Source organism: Microtus ochrogaster, chromosome 18 (assembly GCF_000317375.1).
Source record: "Microtus ochrogaster isolate Prairie Vole_2 chromosome 18, MicOch1.0, whole genome shotgun sequence".
NCBI classification, from domain to species: domain Eukaryota; kingdom Metazoa; phylum Chordata; class Mammalia; order Rodentia; family Cricetidae; genus Microtus; species Microtus ochrogaster.
In genome coordinates, this window is record NC_022020.1 from 14,830,287 (window position 1) to 14,846,040 (window position 15,754).

General features: G+C 40.4%; 1 protein-coding gene across 1 annotated transcript in view; it reads left to right on the plus strand.

Annotated features, from left to right (window-relative positions):
* Galnt1 (polypeptide N-acetylgalactosaminyltransferase 1) overlaps positions 1 to 15,754 on the plus strand; it is a 74,278-nt gene that overhangs the window by 56,843 nt on the left and 1,681 nt on the right. The window contains exons 9-12 of the mRNA XM_013349390.2: positions 1,185 to 1,365; positions 2,658 to 2,797; positions 10,877 to 10,975; positions 11,667 to 11,801. Of these exons, the coding sequence (XP_013204844.1) occupies positions 1,185 to 1,365; positions 2,658 to 2,797; positions 10,877 to 10,975; positions 11,667 to 11,801 (555 nt within the window). The remainder of the gene's footprint in view (positions 1 to 1,184; positions 1,366 to 2,657; positions 2,798 to 10,876; positions 10,976 to 11,666; positions 11,802 to 15,754) is intronic.

Genomic DNA, 15,754 nt, shown 5'->3' on the forward strand with positions numbered 1-15,754 from the left:
CAGGAGGGTGGGGAGCACAGGCAATATGGAGTAGAAGAGAACACGTCTCAACTCCACTCCCACCACGATTCCTCGTGTAGCATGTCATCTAAAAAAAAAAAAAAAAAAAAAAAAAGATGAGACCTGAGCTTCCAGGAAATCTTACTGAGCTCTTAACGCTAACACTGAATAAACTTGGGAAAACCTGAAGGTAGACATACTATTTAATAAAGCCAGCAGTGTTTCAAAATGTGAGTTTCAATTGCAAATATGAGATTTTCCTTTATAGTACAAAACTGTATTTTGAAACAATTGCATTGAATTAAGAATATAAACCTATACTTAATTTTTCTTTTGGTCCATGTGTCTTATTGATTGGACAAATAGATCAGAACATACTATCTCTGTCTTGTTGAAGAATCATGGTTGGTGTCTGTTCTGTGTGATGTGTCAGTAGTGGCTCAAATTTGGGGAGACAGAAATAGAAACAAATTTGGCTGAATACTCCCTGATCATGGGTGTGTGTGGTGAGTGTTAAATCATGAGCCATATCAAACATGTTAAACACACAAAACAAAGTGACACTGAACATTTCCTGAAGTGGTGTGTCCTTGTTGACAAGGGTTGATTGAGGCGGAGCGGGGTGAGTTAATGATGCTGTGAGTCACCTGCATTTGGAGTTGTTCTTGTGTCTCTCACTCTTCTTGCATAGTTCATCATAGCCTGTCTAGTTTGTATTTTATCTGATTTTGACCAAAATTTTGAAAAATGTTTGGTCCCAGGGAAGTATTGGCTGTACACCAGAGCAGGATCTCGGAGTCCTGAGCTTTGTTGTTTATTTTTGAGACCCAATCTCACTATGTAGCACTGGCTAGCCCGGAACTCACAATGTAGATCAGGCTGGCCTTAACTCATGGAGGTCCATTGCCTCTACCTCCTGAATTCTGGGATTAAAGGTGTAGGTCACCACAGCCAGGCTTGTGTTCTGAATTTTAAACTGTATGTCCAATGCAATCCACTTTACTCTTTTGTTCAGATTTGGTAGTTTATAGACATATTGGAAAGAATTTATCAGTAACTACAGATTTTCCATTCAAGGCTATAAATTGAAAGTCAACCCCCCTGTTCAATTGAAAAAAAAATACCACATGAATGCTACAGCAGCTTTGGTAAGTAGGTACTAAGCTTCATCCTGCTGTTTTCAGATTTGGCAATGTGGAGGAACTTTGGAAATTGTGACTTGTTCCCATGTTGGTCATGTGTTTCGGAAAGCTACACCTTACACGTTTCCAGGAGGGACAGGGCAGATTATCAATAAAAATAATAGACGGCTTGCAGAAGTATGGATGGATGAATTCAAAAATTTCTTCTATATAATTTCTCCAGGTTAGTATACTTTGCATGATATACACAAAGTGTACCTTTTTCCCCCATGTGTATGTATATGAGAGAGAGAGAGAAAGAGAGAGAGAGAGAGAGAGAGAGAGAGAGAGAGAGAGAGAGAGAGAGAGAGAATGAATCAGAGAAAGAATTTTCTTTTTACCTAAGTATAGCATTTGACATTTCTGAGATTTCATCTTATTAAATTTCAGCCATTTTCCTAGCTGACAAAGCACTCTCTGGACATTTGGCATTTTTATCCAACATTAAAAATACTAGTACTTATTTATGGATTTATATATGTACGTAGAGACGGGCTCATGTATCCCAAGCTAGCCTCAAACTCACTGTGTAGCTGAGGATATCCTTGAGCTTCTGATCTTTCTGCCTCCATCTCCCAAGTGTGCCTGCCTGCTTTACCATACATGTTTTATGTGATGCTGGGGGACTAAACCCAGACTTTCATGTATGCTAGTTAAGTACTCCTAACTGAGCCACATCCCCTGTCCATAGAACAATACCACCTCAGAAGCAAGTTATTAGCATTCTCCATAAGCAGACCTTTAGTGCTGCTGTATAAGACTTTAATGAAACCATCTCTCGTCACATAGCCAATGCAGAGGCTACAGCATTCCTCAAGAGACTTTCTAAGAATTTCGCTCTGTTAATCGGGCTTTTGTATGTCTGTTTCTTCCCAGAGATATGCCTCTCTGAAATTATTACTATTCTGCCTTGGTTGTTCAGTTACAATTCTTCAAGACTCAAGTGGGTATGAGCAAAGTTCAGCAAATTATGTGAGAGAAAGCTGATTGGGTGTAGTTGTACTATTTAATACTTGTGCCAAATAGTTTTTTCAGTTTCTTGAGACAGGGTTTCTCTGTAGCTTTGGAGCCTGTCCTGGAACTAGCTCTTGTAGAACAGGCTGACCTTGAACTCACAGAGAACCACGATGCCTGTGCTGGGATTTAAAGGCCTGCACACCAGTGTCTGGCAATTTTTTTATTTTTGCCTTAATATACATTTAAGTTTCCTGATTTCTGTGTGACTAACTGTTGTTTAATATTTTTATTTGTTACATTTTCACATGAATTTGTTTCCTTTGAATAAAATCAAAATACGCATTAATGCCTTGTCCTGTTTTCTCCTTTGGGAGGTGGTCCGTATCGCATCGCCTGTAGTGTCATCCATCACCTGATAATCCTGCTTCCCATTCAGTTGCTTTGTGAGAATGCGCATATAGGTAGACGTGTGTTACCAGATAGAACTCTAATAAATCAGTCAATTATTTGTTTCAACAGGTGTTACAAAGGTAGATTATGGAGATATATCATCAAGACTTGGTCTGAGACATAAACTACAATGCAAACCTTTCTCTTGGTACCTAGAAAATATTTACCCTGATTCTCAAATTCCACGTCACTATTTCTCATTGGGAGAGGTAAAAACAAATGTGTGTGTGTGTGTGTGTGTGTGTGTGTGTGTGTGTAATATATTTATTCTGTATAGTTATTTAAAAGTTAAAACTTCTAACGTCTAAGGTTCTTAAATTATCTTTGATATTATAAAGTATTTAGCCTCAAGTATGGATAAGTTCTTGTTAATTAATGGAGTCTGCCTCATAATATGAAATTTTAATAAATTCTTGGCTCCCCCACCCCTAGTACTAGGAAGTAACCCTGAGAACTTTCACATGATAAGCAAATGCTTGATCATTGAGCCACTTCCTCAGCAAAATCTTACTACATCTTTATCACATTATGTTTTATTAAAATAAAGATGCTTAGGGCTGGAGAGATTGCTTGGCTTACTTGTTCTTACAGAAAGCTGGGGTTTGGGTCCCAGTACCCACAGGAAAACTAAGAACCGTCTGAACCATTACCAAGAAGACTCTTGTTACAATGTAGCAGTGTCTTCAGTGGACTTATATTAACAACAAGCTAAGCCATTTCCTTGAAACCTGTACTTCTAAAGCAAATAACCATGGGTTAGTCCAAATCAAAGCCTGAGAAATTTCAGAGTGAAGCTAACTTGACATGGAAGGTTGAAACAGTTCTGTATGTAAGCGGATGTTTATTTTCCTTTGGGAATTTTAAGTTTTCATAGTTTAGACAGGGAAGTGGGGGGAAACGCTGAAAAGCATATTTGTTTCTGATGATTCTCTTAGAATTAAGTATTATTTTTCTTGAAATAATTGGCTTATTAATACTTATAGATAAGACAGATTTGCAAATTAGTTGTATTTTTTATCTCAGTGCCTGTCCATACTAAGGACTCTAGTATGAAAAAGATCTTGGCTTCTGTTATAATGACTTTGACAGTAAAACATTCTTGTGTCCTGTTTATTGAATGCCAGTTAGCTATCAGTTTTGACTCCTAGCCAAACTTCCTTTCTGCGTTTAAGAATTCAGATAAGAGCTGGGCGTGGTGACACGTGCCTTTAATCTGAGCACTGGGAGGCAGAGGCAGGTAGATCTCTGTAAGTTTGAGCTATATAATAGAGAGACCATGTCTACCCACACCCCTGTCCTCTTCCCACCCCATCCCCACCCCGCAAAAATTCAGGTTTCTTAGACTGGATGTCTGGTCTTTTTGCATCCTTTGTTTAAAAGTTCAGCCTCTAAGTGAAAGTTCTTCTGGAGCCTGAGTTATTCCTTAGAAGTCTTAGAAGAAAACCAGCCATCTCCACGTAGTTTTAGTAACTGTTTCCTCAAATGGACCATTTCTTTTTATTCAAATTTACTCTCGTTTTTTGATTTCTTCTTAAGTGGTTGTCATGTCTTTGTTTCCATGGCCACCCTAGAGATTCGTGTGTGCGTCACTGAATTAGGACTTAACAAGTACTGTACCATTTTTTCCAACTCCCCCACCCCCAGTGTTAAATCAAAAGCATTGGACTATTCCTTCATTAGAGTCGAATACCACAGCCTATTAAACCATAAAGATTTGAGGTTTCTTCTTTTTTGTTTTTGTTTTGTTTTGTTTTGCTTCGAGACAGGGTTTCTCAATAGCTTTAGAGCCTGTCCTGGAACTAGCTCTTGTAGACCAGGCTGGCCTTGAACTCATAGCCTGCCTCTGCCTCCCAAGTGCTGGGATTAAAGGTGTGTACCACTACCACCTGGTAAGGTATCTTTTTCTTGTAATCTTCTAACTTATCAAGGTCCTGTTTGTTAGTTCAAGGCAGTAATTTTCAACAGCCTAGTATAGATTTATCATCAGTTTAGCCTCTTATAATAATAATCTAGGAATAAATGTATTAAGTATATTAAAAGAATTTGTTTTTACTGGACTGTGACGCAAAAGAGTTTTTATTGTCAATTGTAAGTGCGAATTACTGTGGTCAAGATCCTCTTTTGATAGCATTATGTTTATAGGACTTACCATCAAATGTTTTTTGGTTATTTGCCCTTCTTTGTTGCCTACCTTTCTGTGACTTTTCCAGGACACAGGACCTCTCCCTTCACAGTACATTCAGCCCTTTTCCCTTCCACCTCCCTCTAAAACTCCTTCGATGGAGGCTGGTAGACAGTCTTGGAAGTTAGAACACCTTACATGGCATAGGCCCCCGTGGCAACCTTCTTGAGATCCTCTAGTCATTGGGTTTACAGAAAGATTTCAAAGAGGACAAAGGGAAGGTTCTTTGAGGTGCTTGGGCTGAGCAGTTGTCCTAGAGACCAAATGGCTCACAAACTGGACAGAGTTATTCTCTGGCCCCTGGGGTATGCACTTAGGAGCAATCATTGGTGTATTCCTTATCCTTACCTATTGTTCCAGGTAGTCTTTGATTGCTTGAGCCTTTATTGAAGCATTTTCCTCAGTTGGTAAAAATTTAACTTGTTTTACTTCCTGTTGTATGCTGTGAATATTTTTTATTGCCATTGGTTAATAAAGAAGTTACTTTGACCAGTGGCTTAACAGAGTAAAGTCAGACTGAAAGAGATGTATAGAGGGAGTAGGCGAAGTCAGGGAGAAGCCATGTAGCCACCACAGGAGACAGACACCTCTGCCGGAGCCCACCAGAACCTTGCCTACCTAGTGATACACAAATTAATAGAGATGGGTTAGTTTAGGATATAAGAGCTAGCTAGAAATATGCTTAAGCTATTGGCCAACCAGTATTGCAAATAATTATTTTTGTAATTTTGTGATTATTTCAAGTGTGGGCAGCCAGGAACAAACAAACAGCTTCCTCCAACAACTTCCTTACTCCTTTTACATGTTAGTGTAAATACTACACTTTCGCCCTCTTCTCCTCTGTCTTAGTGTTTCTGTTGCTGTAAAGAGACACCATAACCACAGCAACACTTATAAAGGAAAACATTAATTGTGGTGGCTCACTTACAGTTCAGAGGTTCAGTCCATTATCATCATGGTGGGAAGCAAGACAACATGCAGGCAGACATGGTGCTAGAGAAGGAGCTAAAAGTTCTTACATTTTGACTCATGGGCAACAGGAAGTGGTCTGAGACACTGGGTGGGATCTTGAACATATATGAGACCTCAAAGCTTTTTCTCACAGTGACACTTCTCCAACAAGGCCACACCTCCTAATAGTGCTACTCCCTTGGGGGCCATTTTTTTTTTCAAACCATCACATCCTCCCAAAAAGTTCAGTTTCCATTGGGTTGAAATATGTGTATGCTGCCTGTTCTTGCCTTTATACCACCATTCCTCCACTGTAGTAGTGGAACATTTAGGACTTTATTTTAAATCTAGCTTATAGAAAAAAATTATAAAGCCAAATAGAGGGAGAAACCTGTTTTATAATAGAAGTTGAATTGTGACAGATTTCCTTTTGTAAGCATTAGTTGACATGAGTTTATTTGTCAGGAAGACCACAGCCATATCCTCCCTGACACTCAGGGTATGTAACCCCACTCTGTAGGAGGTTGGAATTTCTTCACGGTTTTTTCTTCATTCAACAACTATTTGAGTGCCCACAATGCAACATGGCGTAAAATTTTGTTTTGTTGATCTTATAGTCTGTTTGAAAAAAAATTAAAAATATACAGTGTGTCAGATAGCAGTGGCAAGAACAGATGAGAACAAGGATGCCTGGTGAGCATGAAAATTGTTCTATTTTACATAGGTAGTTGAGGAAGGCACCCTTAAGGTAATTTGTGAGCAAAATCCTGAAGAAAGAATAACTAAGCCAAGCGTTGCTTAGGTTAATGTTTCAGAGCAATGGGGGAATGAGTACAAAGGTTGCTAAGATGAGTATGAACTTGGCATGTCCCAGAAATAGTAGGGAGGTCACTTGTCTAGAAAAACCAAGTATATAGGTAATAAAAGATGAGGACAGAACCATGAGGGTAAGCTGGGAAGATGGCCCAGTGGGTAAAGCGCTTGCCTCACAGACATGAACTGAGTTCAGATCCTCAGAACCCATGTAAAGCTGAGCATGAGTGTGGGTGAGGTGAGAGGCAGAGACAGGAGAATCCCTGAAAGTTCCTGGGTCAGTTGGCCCTGGTTTATGCAGTAAAAAATAGCAAGGAAGAAAGAAAGACTCCATTTCAGAGTGAAGATGGACAGTTGAGGTTGTCACCACGGTAGGTGTGAACTTTCCAGTCTTGATGCACACATGTGCTTGTATCGTTTGTTGTACACGCACACAGACCATTTAGAGGATCAAGTGAGAAGAGAACACAGCCATAAGCAGCTGGTACAGTTTGGAAATCATGGGTATTAATCCTAATACTTGGGAGCATGAAGGCAGGATTACATGCTTGAGGCCAGTCTAGTCTATGTAGTGAGTTCCAGCGCCGCATAATGAGGCCCTGTCTGAAAACTAAAAAGTAAAGCAGAAGGAGAACCAGGAGAATGATGTTTCAGAGACTTAAGTGAAAGGTTTGTCTCAAAAAGTAGGTGCTTAACTATGTGACTACTATGGAGAAAGCATAACCTGAGTATGGAGGACTAGGTAGACTCTGTTAGTACTCTCAGTATGCGAGAGTGCCAGGGAGAGGATTAGGGAGAATACAGGTGTGGAGCCTGAATGTGCACAGTCTTGCAAGGCGAGGCATTTTTCTGTAAATAATGCAGAGAAGTAGATGATGGCTAGAGGTAATATGGGGAAGGGGAGATTATTTTCCTTTTATGAAAATAAAGTGTGTGCTGAGTTTTTCACAGTCAGTTTCTGGGGTCTGGTGCAGCCTGGGGCCTTGGTCATGCCAGGATTCTTCGAGGCTTTATTAAGAATGTTTGGGTTCCCTTGGAATCATGTTATATCCACTTATAAGGAAATTTGTATAAGAATGGGGTTGAGGACCTTAATCATTTATAAAATCAGGAGTGATGCTAAAAGATGTGAAGTTTTGAACAGAGTTTGTTTCAATGGTTTTAAGCCCTTTCAGGGGGACTAGGTTTGGTCCCTAGCACCCACATGGTGGCTTACAACCATCTATAACTCCAGTCCCAAGGGATATGGTTCCCTCTTCTGAGATTCATGCTCATGGCAGCTCTGTTGACCCAACCTAAGTGGCAGAGGCAACTTGGATGTCCCAGACAGATGAATGAAATGATAAGCAGAAAGTTGTATGTACATACAGTCCTTCAAAAGGATAGACATCCTGACATATATGCATTACCTCATAAATGAACTTTGAAGACGTTTTGCTTAAGTGAAATAGAATGACGACAAACATAATGTAGTTTCACTTCTGGGAAGAACTATAGTGGCTGTGTGCATGGAAACAGAAAGCAGTAGTTATCACAGACTGATAGAGGTAGGAAAATGGTTTGTTTAGTGGCTGAAGTGGTTCAGGTTTGTAAACTGGGAAGATTCTAGAGACCTTTTTCATAGCAGTGGGAATGGACTTAGCAGTTCTGAACTGACTCTTTGTAACTGGCTATGATGGTAAATTTTATGTTATACAAAAAAGAGAAAGACCCTAAATGGTTAGGAGATGGGATCCAGCACGGAGGGGAGTAAAGGATGGGACACAGGCAGTTCATCCCTTGGGACAGAATAGAAAGGAGAGGTGGAGTCAAGTACAAGTCAGATGGAGTGGTAGTTTGTGTGGATGCTTGAGAAGTCCTCTTAAATAATGACTTCAGGTGAATACAGATTATTGGTTGAGAGTAAGGCGGGGCCTGCTGGTGATAGAGGCTTGGGAAAGAGGACAAACAGAAGCCTAGACTTGTTTGAGTACAGAGGTCCCGGAAGGGAGCTGATGCTGGTGAGTGAGTAAACCCATCACCCCCTCCCTTCCTGCACATTCTCCCCTTGAGTGAGTAAAATCTAGGTTAAGTAACATGCCTCTGAAGGACATGGAGCAGCCACTCCTTTATGGAGTGAAAGGTGGTTACGTTCTTTCTTTCTTTCTTTCTTTCTTTCTTTCTTTCTTTCTTTCTTTCTTTCTTTCTTTTTCTTCCTTTCTTTTTCTCTTCCTTTTTTGAACTGACCCAATTTTAGACAATGCCTAAACATTGTTAGCTGGGCTTGAGTTCCAACAAATTAAAGGGTGATACATGTCCAAGCCGTGGAACATGGTTGCCAAGGCAAGTTGACCTCTTTCTTCTTATCTGCTGACTTCTCACGTGGCATAGGCTTTACCATCTGCTATTCTTGCCATTGCCTCAGAAACATAGCCTGTGGTCCTTTTGTGCCAGGTCTTTTCTGAGGCATGATTATTAAGATGTCTGTCTTAACCAAGTCTGCCTTCCAGTACTTATACTATAGGATTTGAAACCAAAATAATGTTCTGTTTCCTCATAATAGCTAATAGTTGTTAATCCATTGACTATTGTAAGCAACCACAGATTTGGACCCTGACCTTCCTGGGATAGCTGGTGTTAAGGCAGAGCAGACATTGATTCAGGCAGTTCTGATGGTTCTCACATTGCCTTGGCATCCACTTCATATAAAGTGCCTTACAGACATTCAGATGTCCCTCTTCTGATGACACGGTTAAACTGCTTTTGTGGAGTGGATTAATGTTTAATGGAAAGTGAAATCTGCACCATCACGTGGCTGCTTCCACACAAGCCAGCTTCCAAAGCTCTTTTGGCCAGAAAATGTCTATCTTTAGTTTCCTGAGGAGTCATCATGGGGATTGGCTTGTCAAAAGGGACACCTTGTGTCCTTGAAGAGTTGTAAAGTTGCTTTTAAGTTATTACTGAAAATAGAATTATTTTGAACTGAATATAATTCCTAAAGGAACAGTGAAAGAATGAAAGAAATGAGAACAAATAAAAGTTTTAATTTAAAATTAAAGAACCCTTGATGTATAAATAAGTACTTTATTTGGATCATTTCCACCCCTCTCTCCCCAGCTCCTTCTGTGTCACTCCCCTCCCATTTCCCTTTCAAATTAGAAACCTCTTCCTCTTTAACTCTTGTTACATACATACATACATACATACACACACATATACACATATGTGCTTGAGTCTAGTGTTGCCCTCATATACATTTGTCTAGGACTGACTGACTGGGATTGAATAACCTCTCGGCTTGTCCCTGGAAAAAACTGACTCTGCTTCTCGTAACAGCCATTAATTGCCTATAGTTTTTCATCTATAGGTGGGACCTTGTGAGATTTCCCCTATCCTCTTATGTAAACACCTCATTGGCATGCCAACTGGTGGTGTTACTGTGCAAGTCATGTTTAGGTGACCATATTGTTGAGATTTCATTGGTGCAACTTCCCTGTCATATATAGAGGACACTGTCTTGAAGCAGAAACCCTGGTCCTTGGCTATTATAGTTTTCCTGTTCCTTTATGATGTTCCCTAAGCCTTTGTTGTAGGTGTTGTGTTCTATCGACTGAGGCTGAGCATTCCATTCTGTTCTCGGTATTTTGACCAGTTGTGGCTTTCTGTCATAGTCTCTATCTGCTTCAAAAAGAAGCTTCTTTAATGAGGACTGAGTGCTACCTGGATAAATATTTAGAATGCAACTAGAATTATACTGGTTTAGAAAAATCGCAGTCTTAGGTTCTCCTCTAAGATCCATGACTTCATTAGTTATGTGTGAGTGACTAGGATTTTATTGTACCAAATATGAATTTCCTCCTATTGTGTGGGCCCTAAGTCCACTTAGACAACTGTTGATGGCACCCATAAGTACCACTAAAGAAATAATAAAAGATGTTGGGTGTAGTGGTGCACAGTTTTTTGTTTTTTGTTTTTTGTTTTTTGTTTTTTGTTTCTTTCCCCAAGACAGGGTTTCTCCTGTAACAGCCCTAGCTGGTTGTCTTGGAATTCACTTTGCAAACCAGGCGCCTCCAACTCACAGAGACCTGCTTACTTCTACCTCTAAAGTGCTGTGTTTAAAGATATATGCCACCATTTAAAGGCGTGTACACCTTTAATCCCAGCAGGCAGATCTCTGAGATGGAGGCACCTGGTCTGCAGAGTGAATTCCAGGACAGCTAGGGCAATTACATAGAGAAACCCTGTCTCAAAAAACCAACAACAAAAAGAAATAATAAAGGGTTGGCTTTTGGTATTATCTGTATGCACCTCTCCTTTAGTTAAGCTCCTGCGTCCTAACTCCTGACGTCTTCACTTCCCACAGATACGAAATGTGGAAACAAATCAGTGTCTAGATAACATGGCTAGAAAAGAGAATGAAAAGGTTGGAATTTTCAATTGTCACGGTATGGGAGGCAATCAGGTGAGTATCCTTACTAAACTTTGAAAACAGCTTTCGATTTTGGTTTACTTTGTTCTTTTACTCCTATAACATTATTCAGGAAACATTTTTATATATTTAAAAAATAATAAAAGTATTAGGTGAAAGGTGCTTTCAATCTAATGATTGATACTGTATTATTTTTATGTAGCTCTCACTGTGTGTAACCTTGGGTAGCTTTCAATATAGACTAGGATGGCCTTGAACTCAGATCTGCCTGCCTCCTCTAATAATTTTTTAATAAAAGACTTTTATAAGGTCTCTTTAACCACTGAATTAACATTACTGAGCACAAAATTTGTTTTGTCCTTTTTAGGAAAAAAAATGACTACCCTTAATAATACACTCAGCCTCCAGAGAACAATGTGGATTTTTACTTTTCTTTGTGTAAAATTGGTGTAGCTTTCTCAGTTTTTCATTTTCCATTACTGTGACAATGTACACGAATCCTGTGTCTTGAAGTAGTTGCAGATTCTTTTGAGAGTGGTCCAGGCAAAGTTTAAACTTGGAGTTACGGTTTTTATCTATATGCTCATTATCCCTCTGTTGAAACTGATTCCCAATGTCTTCATTATCTCGTGGCTACAAATGTAGAAATGTGGGCATCTGAAATACGGACTAATTTCTTTTTACTGTTAAAGCTTACTTACATAAGTTTATGTTTACTTTTCAGGTTTTCTCTTATACTGCCAACAAAGAAATTAGAACCGATGACCTGTGTTTGGACGTTTCCAAACTTAATGGCCCAGTTACCATGCTCAAATGCCACCACCTAAAAGGCAACCAGCTCTGGGAGTATGACCCAGTGGTGAGTTCCCCAGTTGCCTATAGATAAAGAAGCTACAGTGTATGGGTAGATTTATAGCTAGTGTGGTTCATAGTAACTGATACAGTCATTACAGCCATTGGATATTCCAAACATTCCCTGTTTGTTTCTGGATGTGTGCTGCTGCCATCGTGAGTGTGACTGTTTCTTGCCTTAAAGAATGTGCAATATCTGTTTCCTTGTAGCAGGTGCCAGGGACATAGCCAGTGTGACAACTAACAGCTTTTAAAATGAAAAAGCTCCTTATTTTCAGTTTGTTGGGATATGACAGTATGTTAATTATGCAGTACTGAACTACTTAAAGTAGCTCCATTGAGTAGATAATTTTTTTTTTTTCTTTTTTGGTTTTTCGAGACAGGGTTTCTCTGTGGCTTTGGAGCCTGTCCTGGAACTAGCTCTGTAGACCAGGCTGGTCTCGAACTCACAGAGATCCGCCTGCCTCTGCCTCCCGAGTGCTGGGATTAAAGGCGTGCGCCACCATCGCCCGGCGATAATTTTTTTTTACACAAGTCTCTAGGTATATGGTTTCTGGTGTAGATTAGGCGTACTCTGATGGGTTTTTTTTTGTTTGTTTGTTTGTTTTTTTGACAGAACAGGCAGAATAGAATGTTTATTAAAATATTTATCATGTGTTCCTTGCTTAATATTGTTTATGTTGTTTGTAATTTTATACTTGATATCTGTTCATATTGTATATAGTTTATTTATTTATTAAAGATTTCTGCCTCCTCCCCGCCGCCGCCTCCCATTTCCCTCCCCCTCCCCCAACCAACTCACCCTCCCTCACCAACCCGAAGAGCAGTCAGGGTTCCCTGCCCTGTGGGAAGTCCAAGGACCTCCCATGTGTACTCTGATGTTTAAGCTAACTATAATCTCAGCTCTGAAAGAAAAGACCATGGGCTGCTTTACTCTCAGATATGTTACTCTTCTTTTCAGGAAAATAAGTTTTTCCTGGAACGCTCTTGACAAGCTGTGCTTATTTCTTGGGAGTTGTAGATTTGTCCCATAGTAAACCATAAGGAAGGCAGGGAAAGTAAGTGCTTGGTTTTCTTGTGTTTGCAGTGTGAAATGACCAAGACCCAGAGATTGGGAATGGTTGTTGGCTAGTCCTACCTCAGTGAACATTTGCAAAGTGAGTGTCAATTAGAGGTGCAGGAGAATAGAGAGGCCTTCAAGTATTTACAAAGAACCCACTGCACATGTGAAGTTTAAACTTCACATCACTGTGCAAAGTTTGTTTCCCAGAAATAAAATTAATTATGTCTTAGGCTGTTTTCTCTCAGATTCCAGGAAAAAACTAACTATTGAGATGTTTACTAGGGAGTATTTCTGAATTAGTAACTGTGAAAAGGAAAGGGAAAAGCAAGCTGCCTGGCTAGCCCAGTAGCCTGAGTGAACTCCAGAGGGCGCTCTGGAGAGGGAGAGCAGCCCATACGAACCCAAGAACTAAAATCCAGGACACTGTTCCATGGGTAAAAATTAATTGTTCTGGTATCACAGTGGGTAGATGGTCTAAGTTAGATCTCAGACCTGGGATTCTTAGTTCTTGATCCAAGATACTTTGTTCAGTACCTTACTATATTTGGTTAAATTTGCACGTTCATGCATGTTTAAATCTTGTTTATATTATGTACCTTATAAAATGTATAGTATGACAATAAGCTCCTTCCCTTCTACTGCTTGTGCTGTCTCCTCTGAAATACGATGGAGATCGAGACCCATTTACATTGAGAGATTGGACGCAGGAAGTAGATGAATATTTTTTCTATTATGTAGGTAGCCTTTGCAATAGGTAATGAAAGCTTTTATCCTCTGCGTCAAGGGTTGCAGTTAAAAATGTGTCACTCGCCTTCCCAGTGCCTGAATCATGTTCTCTCTGGAGACTTGCCAGTGTTACCTAGGTGTCTGCTGAGTCCTCTGATGACAAAGCGCAGTACTGGAGCCTTGGAGCTCTGCATCTCTATCAGCCCGAGCCTTGTCTAGAGCAAGGTTCTTCCCAGTGTTTAGGTCTCCTGCAGGGCTTGCCTCCTGATAATACCAGTTCAGTCTGGATGTTGAGCACTTGAGTACCCAGCATGGAGCATTTCCAGATTCTAGAAACTGGATGTGGTGGCACATGCCTAGGATCACAGTACTCCAAGGACATGGAGGTAGACTGTGAGTTATTTGAGGCCAGCCTGGGCTTCATATAGCAAGGCTTTGTCTCAGAAAAGGGGGTAAAGAGAGGTGTTTTTAGAAATTGGGAAGGAACTGGGTGGTGGTGGCTCACGCCTTTAATCCCAGCACTCAGGAAGGAGGTAGAGGCAGTCAGCCTGGTCTACAGAGTGAGTTCCAGAACAGCCCTGGCTACACAGAGAAACCCTGTCTTGGAAAAACTAATTGCCCAGTCACAGTTTTTGTTGTATTTGGGTTTTTTAGTAATCTTGACCTTGAGCCTGAGGACAGGTGCCACCTTGGTAGGGAGTTGTGGAATGTTGAACCAGTGCATTTAATCCTGCACTGGTTTTGTCTCAGCTGGAACTGAAGGCTGAAATGAAGTGCATGCGCGTAGAGCCTGAGTGCTGGCTGCTACACTGTGCCACACTGCACCTGCATGAGGAGAGCTGGCAGCATCACAGCCAGAGCTGCACTCACTGTCCTCGAGCTTCAGTTCTCCTGCATCTGTGAGAATTAAGTAGATAACACAGAACCTCGGGTCAGTGTGATGGTAACATCTACAGTGTACAGCTATTTGCCAGTTCCCACTTGGACACAGCACAGAGTAATAGAGAACTAGAAGAAAGAGTAGATGGATGCAGTCATTAGTTTCTGTTATATTTTAAATTAACACAAGTGTTAAAAGAGGCATCGTGAAAATGAGATGTTTCAGATGCTGGAGTGTTGGCTCAGTGGTTAAGAGCACTGGCTGCTCTAACAGAAGACCCAGGTTCAATTCCCAACACCCACATACTGATTCACAACTGTCTATAACTCCATTTCTAGGGGATCTGACTCCCTCTTCTGACCTCCGAAGGCATCAGGCACACACATGGTATACGCACATGCACACAGGCAAAAAAACACTCATACACATAAAGTAAAATTTTAAATTGTTTTGTTTTTTGAGGCAGGGTTTCTCTGTGTAGCCCCGGCTGTCCTGGAACTAACACTGTAGACCAAACTGGCCTCAAACTCACAGAGATCAGACAGCCTTTGCCTCCCAAGTGCTGGAATTAAAGGTATGCGCCACCACCACCTGACAAAATATAAACATTTTAAGTGAGGTCTTGCAGAGAAAAGATTCACATTAAAATCAAGACAGGAGTAAAGAATCCGATAAATGTGTGTTCATTAGCATTGTAGCTATCTGACCCACTAGGGTATCACTCAGCATGCACCACACACCAGTAATTCATTGTTCTGGAACACATTCATTCTGGACCATTATGACTATGAATTCACTCTTACTTGTCTTGCCTTTAGAAATGACCCTAAAAATCAGCATGAAAGTCTCATGCCTAAAACATAATCACCAAGGTGGACAGCCGTGTCCCTCTCCGGCAGTCCTTTGCATGTGAGGCTCCACATAGTTACCTGTTGTTACCGCCTTCCAGAATCTCCTCAAAATGTGTCTTGTATTGTGATCTTTATCTTCAAATGAGAAAGCCCAGGTTGTCTAGGCTATGAACCAGTCTTCTCTAGGTTTCTATGCTCTTGTATGCCACAATCCCTCCACCACAAGGATGATTTCTGGAGTTGATTTCTAGGCTTATGATTAATTGTAGTGTGTCTCAGCCACACCAGCATTCTTATATTTTGAATCTTTAGAAGGACCCAAGTTTCTAAAATCTTAGAGTTTAGAATCACAGAATTAAGCAGCCTTATCACAGAGAAATAAAAGAAAAATTGAAGTAGTTGTTTGGAAATATGTTCGAGGGAATGTTAGTAGTCACTTA